The sequence below is a fragment of the Urocitellus parryii genome, chromosome 13 (assembly GCF_045843805.1).
Source record: "Urocitellus parryii isolate mUroPar1 chromosome 13, mUroPar1.hap1, whole genome shotgun sequence".
NCBI lineage: Eukaryota > Metazoa > Chordata > Mammalia > Rodentia > Sciuridae > Urocitellus > Urocitellus parryii.
In genome coordinates, this window is record NC_135543.1 from 2,243,774 (window position 1) to 2,263,786 (window position 20,013).

Here is a 20,013-nt window from a genome sequence, read left to right on the forward strand (position 1 = left end):
TCAGGGCAGAATGAAGGGCCTCACACTCTGCAGATGCCTGACTGACACAGTAACCCAGGGAGCCTGAATGTCCTCACACACTGCACATGCCTGACTGACACAGTAACCCAGGGAGCCTGAATGTCCTCACACACTGCACATGCCTGACTGACACAGTAACCCAGGGAGCCTGAATGTCCTCACACACTGCACATGCCTGACTGACACAGTCACCCAGGGAGCCTGAATATCCTCACACACTGCACATGCCTGACTGACACAGTAACCCAGGGCAGCCTGAATGTCCTCACACACTGCACATGACTGACTGACACAGTAACCCAGGGAGCCTGAATGTCCTCACACACTGCACATGCCTGACTGACACAGTAACCCAGGGAGCCTGAATGTCCTCACACACTGCACATGCCTGACTGACACAGTAACCCAGGGCAGCCTGAATGGCCTCACACACTGCACATGCCTGACTGACACAGTAACCCAGGGCAGCCTGAATGGCCTCACACACTGCACATGCCTGACTGACACAGTAACCCAGGGAGCCTGAATGTCCTCACACACTGCACATGCCTGACTGACACAGTAACCCAGGGAGCCTGAATGTCCTCACACTGCACATGCCTGACTGACACAGTAACCCAGGGAGCCTGAATGTCCTCACACACTGCACATGCCTGACTGACACAGTAACCCAGGGAGCCTGAATGTCCTCACACTGCACATGCCTGACTGACACAGTAACCCAGGGAGCCTGAATGTCCTCACACTGCACATGCCTGACTGACACAGTAACCCAGGGAGCCTGAATGTCCTCACACACTGCACATGCCTGACTGACACAGTAACCCAGGGAGCCTGAATGGCCTCACACACTGCACATGCCTGACTGACACAGTAACCCAGGGAGCCTGAATGTCCTCACACACTGCACATGCCTGACTGACACAGTAACCCAGGGCAGCCTGAATGGCCTCACACACTGCACATGCCTGACTGACACAGTAACCCAGGGAGCCTGAATGGCCTCACACTCTGCACATGCCTGACTGACACAGTCACCCAGGGAGCCTGAATATCCTCACACTGCACATGACTGACTGACACAGTAACCCAGGGAGCCTGAATGTCCTCACACACTGCACATGCCTGACTGACACAGTAACCCAGGGCAGCCTAAAGGGCCTCACACTCTGCACATGCCTGACTGACACAGTAACCCCGGGAGCCTGAATGTCCTCACACACTGCACATGACTGACTGACAGAGTAACCCAGGGAGCCTGAATGTCCTCACACTGCACATGCCTGACTGACACAGTAACCCAGGGAGCCTGAATGTCCTCACACTGCACATGCCTGACTGACACAGTAACCCAGGGAGCCTGAATGTCCTCACACTGCACATGCCTGACTGACACAGTAACCCAGGGAGCCTGAATGTCCTCACACACTGCACATGCCTGACTGACACAGTAACCCAGGGAGCCTGAATGTCCTCACACACTGCACATGCCTGACTGACACAGTAACCCAGGGAGCCTGAATGTCCTCACATACTGCACATGCCTGACTGACACAGTAACCCAGGGAGCCTGAATGTCCTCACACACTGCACATGACTGACTGACACAGTAACCCAGGGAGCCTGAATGTCCTCACACACTGCACATGCCTGACTGACACAGTAACCCAGGGAGCCTGAATGGCCTCACACTCTGCACATGCCTGACTGACACAGTAACCCAGGGAGCCTGAATGTCCTCACACACTGCACATGCCTGACTGACACAGTAACCCAGGGAGCCTGAATGTCCTCACACACTGCACATGCCTGACTGACACGGTAACCTGGGAGCCTGAATGTCCTCACACTGCACATGCCTGACTGACACAGTAACCCAGGGCAGCCTGAATGGCCTCACACTGCACATGCCTGACCGACACAGTAACCCAGGGCAGCCTAAAGGGCCTCACACTCTGCACATGCCTGACTGACACAGTAACCCAGGGAGCCTGAATGGCCTCACACTCTGCACATGCCTGACTGACACAGTAACCCAGGGAGCCTGAATGTCCTCACACACTGCACATGCCTGAATGACACAGTAACCCAGGGAGCCTGAATGTCCTCACACACTGCACATGCCTGACTGACACAGTAACCTGGGAGCCTGAATGTCCTCACACTGCACATGCCTGACTGACACAGTAACCCAGGGAGCCTGAATGTCCTCACACTGCACATGCCTGACTGACACAGTAACCCAGGGAGCCTGAATGGCTGACATCAGTCTCAGTCTACACACCATGGGTGCATGCCCATATTGCTATCAGCTTGGGAACTGAGGCAGGAGTATCACAAGTTCATAGCAAGCTTCAGCATCTTAGTGAGGGTCTAAGTAACTCAGCGACACCCTGTTCTGATTAAAAAAAAAAAAAAAGGCTTTGATGTGCTCAATGGTTAATTGCCTCTGGGTCAATTCCTACTCCAAAAATAAATAAAGAAAGAAACTCCCTCTATACATCTATGAATTTTAACAGGCTGAGGTCGTAAAGCACCCAGGGAGGTCTCTGGCTCCTGCCACTCAGGTAAGTGCTTGCTCCCTGTGTTTAGTAGCTGAGCCTGTCAGCAGCGGTAACGGAAAGTGGGGAAAGTGCAAGGGGAAGAGAGCCGGCCTCAGCTGGCGTTTAAATACTCCATCTGTGGAGGACTAGGTTCTCTTCTCACAGGAAAGACACTGCCTACGGCAGGTACCAGAACAGACCGACTCCTGCAAAGGCTCTTCAGTGATTCCAGAAAGAGAAGCTTCCTAAATGGATTGGGGTCCTTTCCCACAGGTGTCTTTTTACAAAGCCGATGGAAGCGTCTGGGCTATCTCCACAGTCAGTCTGGCTGGTACGTGGGCATGGACTACATCTTGTGTTCACCGCCCTGCAGGGGCACGCACTGAGCGGTGCTGCTCTCCGTGGCCCACAGCAATGGCACTTCCCTTGGTATTTGTGGCTCACTGCAGCTACCACCTGCCTATCGTATTTAAAAAATGGTGTCAAACTGGAGTTGTTAATTCAGGTTCTTTAATCAAAGGCAAGATAAAAAATGAAAACCTGCTGGGCAGAAGTTCTGGTATACACCGGAATCACTGTTGGGTCATAAACTGAAATACTCCCAGCCTGAAGCTGAAGCACCCAGCATTCACAGGGGAAAAGTCACAATTCCTTTTGGACTGGAATGACAAAATCGTAGACATAAAACACACATTAGCAGTAGTCAGGGATAAAGAAGGGTGAGTAGCTATAAAAGGGCACCATGAGGGGTCCGGAGTGGACTGTCTGCTCCACTCCGTGGTGATGACACCAGGCTGCAGCATGTGCCTGCATTTTTGCTGTCTTTCCAAGATACCACCATGCAGGGCGGAGGAGGAAAGGGCACAGAGGCCCTCCTTCCTAGTTACTACAATGCTGCAGAGCCCACAATCCCCTAAAAGCAGAAGCTTTTACAAAGAAACACAATGTCATTTACTGGCTGCTTATTTGTGTTTTAATTGCAAATAGTAACTATTTTTAACACAAATGCCCCAAATAAAAAATCTAGAGTCCGGTAAATTCTACACTTGAGAACCCACATGTCTCAGGTGAACCCACTTAGATGGTATCACCCAAAAGTCCTGTTGGTGGATACTGTTACTTACACTCTACTTATTTCTTTGCTATACTTAGTCTCTACTTAGGGAGAAACGACAGGACTCTGCGCTCCCCACGTGCACAGGAACTTCCCACAGGTGCATGCAAGCCCAATACCTGCGCCCACAATAGTTGCAGGGAGGCTCGGTGCTGGACAGCCTGGCTGCTGCACCTGAGCCAGAGGAGGCCACGGAACCCACTAGGGGCTGGCGAGACCCAGGAATGCCAGTGGTGAACCCAGCTGAGAAATGACCAAGAGTTGACACTAGTGATCAATGCGTGACGTGACAGCAAATTTCCCAGATCACCACCAGGCCCCTGAGAGTCAATCTAGTTCACTCATTATAGGTACTAAAACTTCATCAGAAACATTCTTCTCAACAGCGCATATAACTTTACTGCCCTCAACGTTCCTAAATAAATACCGCCTCCATAGAGACATCACAGGGGTTAGCACCCGAGAGGGCCCCAGGAGTGAGGAGGAGGAGAAGAAAGTGGAGCGAGGTGGAAGTTCTGGGAGCTCCCGGCAGCACGGGCGGCCAAGGCCAGCACTACACTGAGAGAAAGGCCCCTTTCCAAACACAGGTCTTTCATGGGACTGCCCCACTTGCAACTCACTCCAAGGCCAAAGTCTGATATTTAACTAGGACGCAAAAAATCATAATTACATGCCTCAACAACTGAGCTTCAGATGTTTTGCACCCAACAACTGCCTGGGATAACATAGTTACAAAAACTGAGAAGAATTCATGTTTCATGTATGACACACTTCTCTTCAGAAATAAGTGACCTCTCCAGAGTGCGCGCTGAACACCTCCGCTCTCTGAGCGGACGTCTGGCACACCTTTCTGCCCCCCCTGAAGCCCGTGGCCCAGAGCCTCCCTTCCCACGTTTGCCTCGGGAGCGTTCTAGGGCTTCTCTACAAGGTTGCTCTGCACTGAAGGATGTTGCACATCGCTGTCTTTCAACTATGACAAGACTATATTTTAAATTAGGGTTAACTATGGATTTATAACAATTTTTTTCCAAATGTTTTGCTATTACAGATTCAACTTTGCCTGATGGACAAAACTACATAAGAATATTATTTAAGTAAATTACTTAAGAGTGCTTTTGCTTTTAAAACCATTTTCTTTCATGAACTATAAAAAGAAACAAAAATATTAATATATGATAAGTATGTGAGACTCTCAAACTTACACCCGCTTATAACAATTACACGTTTAGTTGTTGCTTCCCCTTAGTCCCTGGGACCCTAGTTTCCTCCAACTGTGCAAAACAGATTCCTCACTTCTGAGCCCTCTGGGTGCTCTTCTTCCATCTCCTCGCTAAACCTGAGGAGGGCTGGGTTGTGGTTCGTGGTGGAGGGACCCCAGCACCACATTAAAACAAAAGAACAGAAACACCAAACCCAAGGAGCACATGAGATTCCAGGACCGACGTAAACCCCCAATGCTCAAGTCTAGACCGACTCCTATCACCTGTCTCTCCATCGCCATCACAAACTGCTAATTTTCATGACCACCTATTGAGTTTCAGGTCATATGTTTATGACAGTAAATAACTGTAACGATTTAGGTGCTGCCAGGCAGTTTTCCAGCATCCTGTGAAGACGCATAGGCCTTGGATCCAGCCATGTGCCAGGAACCTCAGTGATGAGGGCACCAAGGTCCTACCACTCCCCGTACCCTGCAAACAGCACGATACCCCTCAGCAAGGCTTGCCTGCAAAAGTGAATGCTGTAAGGCCTCTTATCAGGTTTTGCAGTATTAAAATTATAAGAGAAGACATCTACGATACGAGTTTACGCCACACAGTACATTATAGACCCTATTTCTGTAAAAATTTTTAAAATATGTATCTGTATGTAGGACTACGAAGATTTAGAAGGACAAGTAAATGAAAATGTTCACCATAATTCCACTTAGGTATTGATTAAAGACTTTTTTAAATTTATTTTTTATGCTTTCCTGTGTTGCCTGAATTTTCCCCCCATTTTGGGTCTAACATAATTACTTTATTTGGCCAAATTTTAATTTTGAAAGAAAACATTCAGAAACATTATACACTTGAGAAAGAGCAAGTTCATGAAGTTCCACGGTCACCCTCTGAAAAGGACCCACCTCCCCCACGATGCTCACCTGAGAGGTGATATTCAGTGTAACCGTGTCCAGGCCTCCTGACAGCACGCCCTGAGTGTCGGCCAGGGTCAGCGTGACACTGGCATCGCCCCCCACGCCTGACGAAGACATGACCAGGTTCTGCGTGGAGATGGCCGATGGTGACATGGGTGTTGTGGAAGGCAGGCTCCCACTCGTGGGATTAAGCTCTGCGAGGTGGGCAAGAGAAAGAGGTCGGTGCCAAGCAGGCGGGAAGGGCGCTGGTCCCGAGGTTCACAAAGGAAAGGCAGAGCCTTTGACCCAATTTTTTGAGAAGGTTCTTCTCAGTTTCTCTATATCTAAGGTGAGGGTGCTCTGCTGCTTACTGTAGTACTAAAAAACGTGAGTAAAAGAAGAGTGAGAGACCCACAGCCCAGTCACTGCTGCCACTGTAGAGGGAAAACTCGGGTGAGGACTCCCGGGAAGAGGGACCACTGAAGAAAGCCACCAGACAGGACCCACCGAGGAGCAGCTGGTCCACGGCGCAGCAGGAGAAACCGACTCCCTCGGCTGCTCCGCTCAGGCTCCTCACCTCAGTGCCTCCTGCTCTGAAACACGGGAGTCAGAGGAACCCTCATGCAGTCCTTCATATTAGCTGACTCTTTCTTAAGTTTCTCCAGCAAAAGATAACAGAACTTTCAGATGCTTTCCCTTACAGTCAGTGCTAGGAGAACGAAGCCGTCTGGGACAGAATCAGTAATGTCAGGCCTTTCTTGGACACAGCAGATGCCATGCTCCTCCTGGCAAGCAGGATGGTCTCAGAGGGATTGCCCGACCTATGAGAGCACGCAGAGGCTGGTACAGTGCTACTGGTGAGCGCAAGCACGCAGGCACAGGCACAAGTGGCACGCGGGCACAGGTGGCACCCAGGCTCCGTCCTCAACTTCCCACTCATCCTTCAATGGGTGCCATGAGCATCCCAAGATGGCAACCAAAGCTCAAAAAGCTACACCCCAAATATGGAGAAAAACAACAAAACCCTCTGTGACACCTGTGAGGCGCGGTCCCATCAGCCAGGAGCCTGCCCTGGAGCCACAGCCAACAGCAAAGGCAGTTCTCGCCTGCAGCTGCCTTCTGCAAACACGAAGTCCCTATGACCCACACTGTGGAGCCCTCCCTGTGCTAAACAGCCTGGAGCGCTCAGAGCAGGAGGACCACAGAGGCTGGGATCTGCTCTCCGTCTGCAGAGCAGGCTCCAGGGGAAGGCGAGCCACTTTTATTAACAACTGGGCTGGGCTGGGAAGCAAAGGACTGTTCTTGCCTATACTAAGAAGTGCCGTGGAATACAGCGGCCAAGAAGGCACCTTTTGAACTGAAAGTGAGAATCATGCATCAAGTGTTTCTGATGGGGCCTCGATCAATGCCACCCATACTGGGGTCCTCAGAGTCAATCTCATCAACAAAACAGCTTTCTTTAATAACCATCTACGGTTCCAATATTGAAAGTCAGCTATACATCAGGAAAAGTCAATGTTAAGAGCATCTAAAATTCTCACATTAAAAAAAAAAAGGAATAAGGCTGGGCGTGGTGGCGCACACCCTTTCATCCCACAGCTCAGGAGGCTGAGGCAGGAGGAGCACGAGTTCAAAGCCATCCTCAGCAAAAGCAAGGCACTAAGCAACTTGGGCACTAAGCAACTCAGTGAGATCCTGTCTCTAAATAAAATACACAACAGGGCTGGGGATGTGGCCCAGTGGTTGAGTGCCCCTGAGTTCAATCTCTGGTGCCACAAAATAAAAACAAACAAAGGAATAAAGACACCATACTGGAAAACAAAGGTTTCTGTTCTCACAACATAGCCTTTCTTTTAATCCCATTGCTAATTTCTGCAAAGATCTCACTGAAATAAAAGTAAAACACCCCGGGTGGCCTCATGGCTGAGTTGGCGGGAACTTGGTCTGCTGTGCTCCCCTTTACTTGCTTAAGGGGAGACAGGGTGTTTCCCTCCCTCACACCAGATCTCCACAGAAGGAATTTTTATTATCAGTAAAATGGCTCTGTTATTTCCAAGGACAACTTCATGTGGTAGTTATGAGGCTTAAGTGAACTAATACAAACACATCAATATTCAACAAGTTACTAGAATAACACCTGGCATGTGGACGGGGCTATAAAAATCGTCACGTTAGGGCTGGGGATGTGGCTCAAGCTCGCCTGGCATGCGTGCGGCCCGGGTTCAATCCTCAGCACCACATACCAACAAAGATGTTGTGTCTGCCGAGAACTAAAAAAAATAAATAAATATTAAAAAAAAATTCTCTCTCTCTCTCTCTCTCTCTCTCTCTCTCTCCTCTCTCACTCTCTCTTTAAAAAAAAAAAAAATCGTCACGTTAAAAGTGACTCCTAGTTCACATGAAGAAGGGCTCAGGGCTAAAAATCCCCGGGATGAAGCGTGCCAGACACACGTGATGCTAGCATAGGCCAGAGCACACTGTGAGGACTGTGGCCATGCCAGGACCCAGGCAGGCGCGCACCCGGAGATGGGTGCTTGCTCACCAACTGATCTGGGCTATGACTAACTTGTACACCTACGTGAGCTACACGGCCCAACGACATTTTTGGCCTGTTTACCTGCTTTACAATGTTCTACCATATTTTTATTCTTTCTATATAATCTGAGTAGGCTTCTGAAGACAAAGAGCAGGTGAACACAACGGGTCTCCAAGATGTCCTTGTTGACACAATTCACCCAGTGACTGCCTTCGGTTTTCAGAGCATGAGAAGAATCACAAAGCTATCTGTTCTGCTCTTCACTGAACACAACACTGCAAAATCACAGGCTCTCTCAAGACCAATCAGTGCATCACACAGTTGACTCCACGTGCAGGAAGTGACAGGAGAAACCACGTCCTGATTTCTGGCAGGAGCTCCCAGGCTCGTGTTGCTCACACCTAACCCTGGTGCTACGCCAAGCTGTCCTGGGAGAGGAACCACAACAGCGTGGACCTGAGCTGCAGGGTGAGGAGGAGGAAACCCACTTACTAACCAGAGATAGTCAGCGTGATCTCCTGTGGGGACCCTGAGGAGGACGTGGCAGTGGGACCCGCTGCCTGGGCCAAGACCTGGCTGAGACTGGAGTTGTTGATGGTCAGGGTGATCTCGTGCGGGCCCGTGGATGTGGACACGAGGCCTTGAGAAGTCATCACTTGAGTGAGGTCCTGGGTCCCTGCTCATCAGTACAAAAGCAAAGCACAGCTGAGATCTAAAACTGCTCATTTATCCTCATATATATTAAAAATAATTTAATTAAACTGTTATTTCAACAAGACAAAGATTCAAAATGACCTGTCCGTCACCTCTAGTTAGTTCCTCTAAGATAAGCCGTGCCCCAGCACCTGCAAGGCCCTGGGTCTGACCCACAGCACCACAGAGATACAACACACGTGCTCATGTGCCACAGCCTTGCAAGGGAACCTGATGCGGCATGAGCCAAGTGACAGCCAGAACGAGTGCCCCATGGGTGCACAGAGCAAGCAGGGCTGAGGACACAGACAGGTTCCCTCCATCCCCAGGATGTCGGGCTCACGTGGTGGGTTTGCCCAGGGAAGGAAATGACCATGACACAAGCACGACTCTCACCACTGCTGCTGGTGGTCAGCACGGAATCCTGCTCAGACAGTGGGCTGATGGTCAGATTGGCAGATGTCACTGTGGGCTGCAAGGACAGGCCTGAGATGGGCTGAATGACGACGCTGGCTGGGACGGTGCTGTCAGGGGTCTGCAGGGAGCTGTTCTGAGGGGCGGTGCCGGGCTCTCCTGAGAGTGGCTGGGTGAGCAGGTTGCCCTGCTGCAGTGTTTGCTGCAAAACACTGGGATCAATCTGAAAAGTAACAGACGCCCATCAGGGAAATCTCGTGCCGTCCCGTGATGTAGACAACATGAAAGCACAGGAACCACACAGTCACCGCACCTGCAACGTGATGTTGTTGATGCTAGAGGCATCGATTCCAGAAATCTGAACATTTGGCCCAACCAAGTTGGCAGCCAGCTGTAACTGGATGCCTTCCAGGGTGGCCAGGCTCCCGTCTGTCAAAGACACGGTCAGGTCACCACCAGCTGCCCAAGAAAAGAAGGAAGGGACAGTCAAACACCATAAATGATTTTCAAATCTGAAGGAGCTGATGTTTACATAGGGATTTCTAAATAGGTAGGTTTTATGAATGTCGCGACACACTACAGTAATCCTGTATTTTCATCACACCATACACGACCTAATTTAATCACCAAAAACGAATCCTGTGAGATAAATAATAGTACTATCCATTTTGAACATACCAAACTGGCTCAAAGAGAGTCCTCAGGTAAGACCAGGTCGGAGCAGCAGTGCCCAAGAAGTGCCAGGCCAGCGTGGATTGCTGCCAGGCGCCAGCATGTCTGCGGCAGGAAGAACTCACAGCCCAGTGGGTCAGACCTGGACGCCTTCCACGGACTGTGGCCCAGCAACATGGTAACGCCACTGTACCAGAAACTATGTCAACGAGTGCTCCTGAGCCAACCCTCACACTGAATCTAAAAGGGTGCCAAGCAGCGAGAAGCAAGGCTCAGCCCATTAAAAATGAAAGCAACCAAAGGGCTGAGGCACTGGGAAGCACGTAACAGCAGGGGAAGGGGAGGTGAACTCTCTATCCCTCTGGCCTCGGAGGGAGTCGCTCCAGGAAGGGCATCCTGCTGCAGAAACAGCAGTCCTCCCATCCGGGCACGAGGGGACGCCCAGTGTGCCAGGACTGGGCCGCTCCCCAGCTCGACTCTTACCTGACACGGCAGCAGGAAGAATAGCTTGGCCCACCAGTCCTTGCAGATTCTGATCAAACTGTCCTGTCAGCACAGAGTTGTTCATGATGAACACGCTGGGGTCCGTGGAGGAGGGGCTGAGCAGGCTTGCCGGCTGCAGGCCTTCTGGCGAGCTGCGTGCCACAGGCTTTCTGACTTTCTTTGGGTCTGGTTTGTAGTGGAACTGCATGTGCGTCTTCCTGCGCCCCGAGGTGCGGAAGCGGAGCTCACAATGAGGGCACTTGAAGGGCTTGGCTCCCGTGTGCAGGCGCATGTGCACCTTCAGGCTCCCCTTGGTGGAGAAGGCGTTGCTGCACACGTGGCAGCTGAAGAGCTTCTGGCCTACAGAGAGCCAGCCCAGTGTCAGCGGGGCTCCTGGACCCTGCTCAGCAGCAAGGCAGCCCACCCGAGCGCTCCACAGGGAACCTTCCCCAGACCCTGCAGACCTGGCCGACAGGTGCAGAGCCTTGGGGCATGCTGTCACCGTGTGAACTGCGAGGCTCCTCACCCGCCCCCCCCAGGATTAGTCCTTGAGCCACAGCCTCCACTGGAAGCTCAAGGCTGCTGTATGTGCTTCTCTTTGATTTACAAAGGGTGCTTTAGCATCTTGGCATAAACAGGGACAACCAATGTGGCTGGCAGAGGGTCATGCCACACATGGGGAAATGTCCACAGGGCCATGTGTCTGGTATCATGGACCCACTCCTTTCCTTCCTTACCCTTCTTACCATCACCCATGTAACAAAGGCCACAAGGACAAAGTGTCACAGCAGAGGCTCTGCCCTGGAGGAGCCTGGGCAGGAAAGCTTCCTGCCCCCTCTTTCCCTCTGCTGCCCAGGCCCCGGGCTTCACCAGGGATGTGCAGGCAAGGACCATGGGAAGACGAGATTTTACACTGTTTGGGGTCTTTCACATGGAGAAAGGTGCACCGGAAGCATTTTCAGAGACGCTTCTCTACTTCCGGTCCACGTGAGCTGCAGGAAGTCCGCCAAGCAGGTGCTGAGGACCCTGAGCCCCTCCCAGCACCCACCATGCTGAAGACAGTGCACCAGCCCTGGGGTGCCAAGGCAGGCAGTGCCAATTTCTCCTCACCCCCCCCCAAGTTCATAGAGTGACACAAAAGAAAACCACAAGACCCCCAGGACACAAAAGGAAAACTGCACACGAGTTCACGTGTCTACTTAGCTCTAAATGTGACGCCATCAGAGAAGAACCACAGGACCCCACACACTGTTCAATTCTGCTCACAACCAACATGAAGAGCACATTAGGGTGTGGCAGTCACAACCCTGGGCGTCACAGTAAGGGCAGGCACCTCCAAGGTCCACCCAGCACTTCCCACGCAGCCAACGCTCTTCAACTGCCTGGGAGGGAGGTGCCACCCTCGTGCCTGCTGCACTCGCAGGAACCTGCAGCTCAGAGGAGCAGGAGCCCACCCTGGGCAGGAGGAGGGCCCACGGTGCAGAAGTCAGGCAGGCACAGCTAGGGATGCGAGGGGACCACCGACTTTCAGGCCTCAATCCAGACAAAAGTAAGAAAAAGGCCAGGCAAGCTGGACATTAACTGTCCCCTCCTCACACAGAAAGTATGCCGACCTGGACACTTTGGTAGGACTTGACAGTCCCAGTTTTAAAAAAGCCTCAACAAGCTGCAGGCAACTCCGATAGCCAAACGAGACCCAGAGGTCATCTTTTCAACAGCCATTTAGGTCACATGAAGAATACAGACAACCTGTGACTTCAAGTCTGAGATCTAATCCTCTTTTTTAGATCATTTATGTCAGGATTAGAAAAAAATAATCTTTTCTATCTACTTTCTCATGGTTCCTGATTTCTAAGCTTGCGATGATGCTGAAAGTATCAAAGTGTGGGAAACACATGAGAATAAAACCCGAGCGCAGCAAGGCCTTGCCCAGGGCTGACCTACCTGTGTGGGTCTTCACGTGGCAATCAAGAGTGGACTTCACAGTGAAGCTCTTGCCACACTCCTCACACTTGTATGGCTTTTCTCCAGTGTGGATTCGAACATGCCTGACAAAGACACTTGTAGTTCAGGGGTTTTGTTTTTAAATAGACATACACTTACAAACAGCCGCATAGTTGAAATTTATAACCACATAAATAAAAACCATATATTCCTATGTTCTGATTAAGTTTGACTAAACAAATTTTTTTAAATATTTTCTTTTTTTAGATTTTGATGGACCTTTATTTTATTCATTCATTTATATGTGATGCGGAGAATTGAACCCAGTGCCTCACCCATGCTAGGCAAGTGCTCTACCACTGAGCCACCACCCCAGCCCTGCCAAGTAAAAATTTTGAGGTTCACTCTACATGTGAAAAATACCTTTAAAATGTAAATAACAATAAAAATATTTTCAAGACAAATGGAAACAAGGCTGATTTCTTAGAAACAACAAAGAACTCTTGTCAATCAGCAAGAAGACGGCCCACATCAGCATAGAGAAGTGGACAAGGTGAATTTCACACAAGAAATGACCAAGCAGCCGGGCGCGGAGGCACACGCCTGTGACCCAGGAGGCCAAGGCCTCATGAGTCTGAAGCCAGCCTCAGCCATGGCGAGGCACTAAGCAACTCAGTGAGACCCTCTCTCTAAACAAAATACAAAATAGGGATGGGGATGATGCTCAGTGGTCAGTGCCCCTGCGTTCAATCCTTGGTACCAAAAAAGAATAAAGCAAGCCCAAGACCCAGGCTAAGTGGCGGCCACACCCAGAGCCAAAGCCTGTCCTCCTGCTGGAGGCAGTGTAGCCCTGGGGCCCGGGGGACACACTCTCACCACACCAGCAGTGAGCAGGCGCTCAGGGGACACAGGTCCTCAGGCCTGCAGGAGCACGTGGCCTTCAGCACAGGGTGCCAGGGCCCAGGATGCTGTGCAGCGGAACACCAGGTCAACACTACAGGGAAGGAGGGCAGATCGGGGCTGACAGAAAGACACCTCAGACCCGTGGGGACACGGAAGGCGGCCAGCGGGGAGCAGACCACAGAGCTGAAGGCAAAGTGCAGGCACATTTCTGAAAGCACAGGAGACAGGACAGCGGCCATCTCTGGGGAGCAGCACAGCCCTCCTCCTGCCTGGTTTGCCTCATGGTGACCCCGACTCCATGGTCCCACAGCCCACTCCCACGGTGACAGAACTGTCCCTGCCAGCCAGTTCCTTAGCTTCCCGGCCCCCCACACTGCTGGCCAGGCTGCAGTCCCAGTCCTAAAACCTAGACTCTCCTGGCTACTCCCTCCATGGCTTGACTTTCTACTGTCCCCCAACCTCGGAGCACACCACCTGGATGCCCATCCTGAGCTGCAGCTCAGGGCCCGAGGAGCTCACCACACAAGGCCCTTCTGCCCACACGAGCCAGATCTGGGCTTTCTCCACCTGCACAGTTGTTGTCACTCTGGCTGAACACACGTCCCCTTCTCTCAGGGTACACATGTCCCCAGTGCCACCCACATCCACGCCCCCTCCCCACCTTGCCCCCACAGCCCTGCAGAGCACACTGAGGGTCCAGAGCATGTGGAAAATGCCCCATCTATGTTCTGGAGCAGTCTGCACACTCAGCACCTGGACTTACCAAGCTGCTCTATGCCTATCTGTCTAGTTTTTCCTCTAGGAGGTACAACTAAGCAGCCCTGCTTCAGACAGAAACTTCCAGAACCTGGGGAGAGTGTCTAGACTTAGACCTCCCCAGGTGCACAGTCCTTAGCTCCTCCTAACTTCACTCTGCCTTTTCTGGCCTCCTTACCACCCGCCATGCTATATCTCTTGCATCCACTGCCCATCTCTGGCTGTTGGCCTGAGTACTCCTTGGTCTCTAGCTGGAGGTGTGCTCCTCACACAGACCAGCAACCCCAGGCAGGAGGGCATCTGCTGCTCTTCTGCACATCCTCAAAGCCTGGCACTCTGTCTTCCTCGATATAAAAATATTTTTATTTCCTGCTATGACCACAATCACACAGAAATATGCACAAGCAAACCATGGAGAAACAGGCCTCCCGCTACTATCCTGAATGAGGTCACTACTGAGTTAACATGGCTGGAACCCGCCACTCCAGCAGGGAACACTACTATAACTCCTGCACACAGGGCAATGGTGCAGAAGCCAACCTCCCTCACTGCAGTGAGGAGTGCCACAGGAATCCCAGAGGGTATTTTCAAGTCTCTGAGAGCCGCCCACAAGGCTGAAGGTGCCTCACCTCACCAGGTCGCTGGGCTTCTTGAAGCTTTTAGGGCAGTAGCTGCAACAGTTGGCATGCTTAGGCTCAGCCTCCAGCTCCGCCTGTTTGTCCTTCATCTCGCTGATGCGGTCTTTCTCTGCGGCCGACTGCACCAGGACCTTCTCAGACACAGTGGCACTCTCCTGGGGCCGAATCTTGGCCAGCTGGGCTGTCTCCTCCTCGGTGAAGGTGATGACCTCGGGACGGGACTTTCTCGATGCGCTTCTGTCAGAATTTTCCTCCTCTTCCTCCAGGCACATGTCTACCCAAACACAGGAAGACGGATCAAAACCTCACCAAAGCCCAGGTTTCCACAGAACAAGTCAATGACAACTGGCTGTGCCTGTAACGTTCAGGACAGTCCACCTGGGCTGTGCTCAAGGACGTAAGGGCCGCCCTTCCCACCACGATCCTGCTGAAAAGTCAGGCAAGATCATGGAAGAAAACGGCATGTGAAGGACATGCCTTGGGGAGGACCTGCTGACCCCAAGGATGCTGGGACTGACCCCAACACAAGGCCAGCCGGCGGCTTGGAACCGCACGAGCCTGCAGTGCTCACAAACGCAGTCACTTAGGGACAGGCCAAGAGCAAACTGCCATCAGCAGGGAAACCAGAAGCCCCAAAAGGGAGACCAAGCTGATAAAGCAGCAGAGCCCCAGTTTAGAAACTCACTGGAAAGAACAAGGTGAAACGGAATACATACAGCCATACGTGTATGTCTGGACAGCCCGAGTGAAGTGTAAAGTAAGAATAAGCCGCGACGACACGGAACAGGAAAACGTGTGACGGGAGGGGAGACCACAGTGGCATGCACGACTGACACTCAGAACTCAACGGAAACATGAACAGCAGGCCAGTGCCAACCCCAGAGAGCCAGTGACGACCAACTGCTGGTCCTCAGAGCTGGCAGCAGGGGCCCGGGGAGGAGAAGGCCAGCAGCTGAGCTCAGGATGACACGGTCCTGTGAGGCTGGCAATGCAAGTGAGGACGCCTGAGGACTTTAAGGGATCAAAAGAACATGTCGACACAGCACCAGCCACGGAAGGAGAGAAGTGCAAGGAGATTCAGCATGGTAAGCAAAAGAGCATCGACGGCACAGGCTGACAGCGCAACTGCCAAAGGAAACCAAGGGTCAGGCCTTGTCCCACAGGAGTCCAGCTGTGCGGGAAGACAACAGGTGGCTTCTCACACACAAGACGGGAGGAGACAGCAACAGGTCTGTCCTGGTGTTCGTCAGCACTTAGGCAGTGGCACCAAGCCTTCCAGAACCCACGCCAATCCCAAGGCACCAACTCGTCAGCATGCTGAGTGTCCACGACAGGATCAAGGGCTTTTACCCACGGGCTGACCAGTGAGCACCCTCCAGGCCACATGGAATGCCTGCATGTCCTGTGCTCTTTATTCATCTGAAGCAAACCTCCGTTGCTTTTTACACCTTACTAAACCTCATGGCAGAATTTAACCTGGGGAAATAGAGGCTCTACTAAGCACTGAACCCGAGCACATGACCACTCCACCAGGTTCAGAGGTCAGAAGCTGGAACCCAGAGCGGCCGCTGCGCTGCGTGGAGGGCACAGATCTTGCTCTTGAAGGCTAGCAAGGGGGATTCTGAAGAAAACCCCGCTGCTCTCACTTCAAGGGAACATGCGGGGCCGTCAGGGTCTGAGGCCTCGTGAGCAGCTGGCTACAGGCAGATGGAAGGGCCAGTACCCTGGGGCGGGGGTCCACGTCCTTAGCAGACCTGGTCCCCAGACACTGACCAAATGACCTGGCGCCCTCATCAGCACGACACGCCCTCAGCAAGCACACAGCAGCGCGGTAAGCGCAGCGCTCATGGCCACAGGACGCAGCAGGCCTGTGGGATGCACAGCGAGGGGGAACCTCAGCGGAGCCTGTAGGCACCCGCGAGGCAGCACCAGGGAGCCGCTCTCTGTGCTGCCAGTGTGCGCTAGTGGGACCTGCTGAGGACGGACCCTGGCGAGCTCGGAAGCGGGAGGGCGGCCCTGGGGGAGGGAGGGCGAAGTCTCATGGCACAGCCGCCCTCACTGCACAGGTCCTGGGCCAACCAGAGAAGAGGCCGTGACAGCTGATGAGGACTTCGGGGGAGGTGGAGGCTGGCTGCCCCACACAGCTGCCTCGCCTGGCACGGCCTGGGCCACCTAATCACGCCTATGCAGCAGGCTTTGGGAAAGAAGCCCAGGTGGACTCCAACAGCACTGCTGCACAGAGGTCACACGGCTGGAGTAGACGCGTCAACGTGTGCCTGAGCTCACGCGTGCCACAGCCTCCCGTGGCGGCCCAGGGCCTTTCTCAACTCCTTCCAAAGGCATGGAGGGTTTCATACTCAGAAAACAGTTATGTTTTAAAAGTTGAGGGTGCTCCCAAGCTTAATCTATATACAGGTTTAAACATTCCAGGAGATTCGTATGTGACTTTGTTACTAAATCAGCATTCGGCTAATAAACCTTGAAGCAACAAATGGAAAATACCTCCTCCCTCAGTCTCTGCAGCTGCCGACGCAGCAGAGGGGACCGTCTGGTGCCTCTTCATGTGCTTCTTACAGTGAACCGCGGTGCGGAAGCCCTCGTCACAGAAGGGACACTTGTACGGCCGCATGCTCATGTGTGTGGCCATGTGCCGCGTGAGGCTGCCATTGGTGGTGAACGAGGCGTTACAGACGCTGCAGCTGAACGCCTTCACCCCTGTGACGACAGAGGAGACAGCAGCCGTTGGGGAGAGTCTGACCGCCTCAGGCCATACGCACGCAAAGCACAGACATGTTCAGTAAGCTACAACTCAGACCCTGTGTGTGCTGTGGTTTCCAGGCTTTAGGAATTGGACTGTGTTAGGAACATGGAAACTGACAGAGCACATCTTACCATATTCTCTATTGACATTAACAGCCTCTGAGAAGACGTTTCTCAAAACAAACCAAGTCACCGGGCGCAGTATGATCCCAGCTACTCAGGAGGCTGAGGCAGGAGGATCGCAAGTTCGAGGCCAGCCTCGGCAACTTAGCGAGACCCTGTCTCAAAATAAAGAAACAAAAAGGGCTGTGGATGTGGCTCTGTGGTACTGCACCACTGGGTTCAATCCCCAGCACACAAAAACACCTAGTGTTCTCCGTCGTCAGCATTTTCACCGAAGCTGACACGGTGTGTACAGTTTGACCCAAGTGACCTTTCCTGGAGTCCGTCTTCACCTCACTGCCACAGCAGATGCCTCAGGCCCTAGGAAGAGTCTACTGGGCATCTGTGGCTTCTCCTTTGGGAAGGCCGACCCCAGCCCCTCCCTCCTTTCCAGCAACTCAAGGAAGGATCCAGAAAGGAGCGTGGCCACCCCAGCCCTGGCCCTTGGCGGCTCCGGGGCCTCTGCTACACCAGTGTTCCCAGCAGCCTTGACGCCACTCCCCAGCCTCTACATTATGGAGGCACTCCTGAGAATTCTCCTCTTTGCTTGCGGGGATATGTCTAAGTGACACACTTTCATTCTCAAACAAAGCCCTCTACAGAATCCATACCTCTATTAAACGTGTACACTACTGATGTTGACTAAGTATGTTGGATGTGCTCAACGGTAAATGTAATGCACTCAACATATATAATCGTAAACCATATATCTGATAAAGGTCCAGTGACCAAAATATATTAAAAAACTCTTACAACTCAGTAACTATTAAGACAAGCAATCTTTGAAGTAGACATAGGATTAGCATAGACATTTCTCAATTAGCACATGAGCCACGCAAGATGCACACCAAAACCACAAGGAGCCGGTGCTGCACCTGCCCCGCATGGTCACAGTAAAAGGCACTGGCAGTGAGCCTGGTGTAAACGTGGAGCAGGCCAGGCCCACACGCGCTTGCTGGTGGACGTGCAAAACGTGCAGCCACTTTGGAAAAGAGCTGAATATGCTCAAAAGCTTAAAAAGCATCATCCTACATCCTAGAGATTCCTTTCCCAGGTAGAGACACGAGGCCACATAGAAACAGAGGTTACTGAGGTCAAGAGCACGATTCTTCAGTCAAAAAATGGAAACGATCCAGATGTCCCCTGACGACAGGTGGCACATGTGCATGAAAAGTGGCCACAGAAAGGGATACGCTGGCCATAGAAAGGACAGCGGTACTGAGGCGTGCCACAATATGGATGACCCTGAACGTGCTGGCCAGGTGAAAGAAGCCAGTCGCGAGAGACCACAAGTGGCAGGAGCCACTGACACGGAATGCTCACACAAACCCGTCCGCGAAGACAAAGGCAGGTCCAGGGGAGAAAGTGTGGACCTCCAGGGTCAGAGACAAAGAAGTTCTAAACTGAAACGGGGGCTGCAGGGTTCTGGACAAACCGCACCCCCCACAGCAGCCAGGAGCTGGTGTGATGGCGGCACGAGGCCCATCTCAGCAGAGCAGCCTGGTCTCTGCGTGCCAAGCAGACAGTGACCTGTGTGAGTCTTCTCATGGGACTTGAGGACCCCGGAGGAGACGAAGCCGCGCCCGCAGAGCTTGCACTTGTAGGGCTTCTCTCCTGTGTGTGACCGCACGTGCTGCTTCAAGTGGCTGGACTTCTTGAAGCCCTTGTTGCAGTAGTCACATCTGCAACCAAACAGAGAGTTCAGAGCACGGTCACCAGGCCCCGCTGCAGAGGGAGCCGCAGGGCCCTGAGGTCAGGCTTACTGCCCACCTGGACAACACAACGGACAGCACCAATGGCGGGACAACCTGCCACATCAGGTTCTGCGGGGGTGTCGGGGTCTTAATGTGCTTGATTCTTTCCAAATTAACAACTCCTCCAATGACTCCCCGACAGACAAAATACCCGATTCATCAGAAACTCTCCCAAACCCAACAGTAGCACAGTCACTGTGAGCTGCTGCTTTCACAAAGTTGGTGCTTCCTACTCCCAAGACTAGATTTCCAGAAATGCCAATCCACATACATTTTTGGTTAAACTTTAAGGAAACGGATTGTACCAGAGTTATTCTGAGTCTGTAACTATGCGGTATTATTTCCCTCTCAGTAGTTACTAAAGAGATTAAAATGACTGTTTCTCTAACGTGTCTAACCAACTGCCTAGATCTACCATCCAGCAGCTGCCTGTCAACTCACCATGATATGACCCTGCAGAGTCTCCCCGTGAAACCAGGTGCAGAGTGGGGCCCAGCCCACCTG

The 20,013-nt window shown here is 52.2% G+C and overlaps 1 protein-coding gene across 3 annotated transcripts in view; it reads right to left on the reverse strand.

Annotated features, from left to right (window-relative positions):
- The window catches only part of Znf236 (zinc finger protein 236), a 123,165-nt gene that overhangs the window by 23,348 nt on the left and 79,804 nt on the right, over positions 1-20,013 (reverse strand). For 2 of the 3 annotated variants that reach the window (XM_077792165.1, XM_077792166.1), the window contains exons 18-26: positions 19,286-19,437; positions 17,336-17,548; positions 14,825-15,107; positions 12,537-12,640; positions 10,593-10,952; positions 9,751-9,896; positions 9,420-9,660; positions 8,827-9,006; positions 5,822-6,009 (exon numbers count right to left, since the gene is read on the reverse strand). In XM_077792165.1, the coding sequence (XP_077648291.1) occupies positions 5,822-6,009; positions 8,827-9,006; positions 9,420-9,660; positions 9,751-9,896; positions 10,593-10,952; positions 12,537-12,640; positions 14,825-15,107; positions 17,336-17,548; positions 19,286-19,437 (1,867 nt within the window). The remainder of the gene's footprint in view (positions 1-5,821; positions 6,010-8,826; positions 9,007-9,419; positions 9,661-9,750; positions 9,897-10,592; positions 10,953-12,536; positions 12,641-14,824; positions 15,108-17,335; positions 17,549-19,285; positions 19,438-20,013) is intronic. The other variant, XM_077792167.1, reaches the window with a different exon arrangement.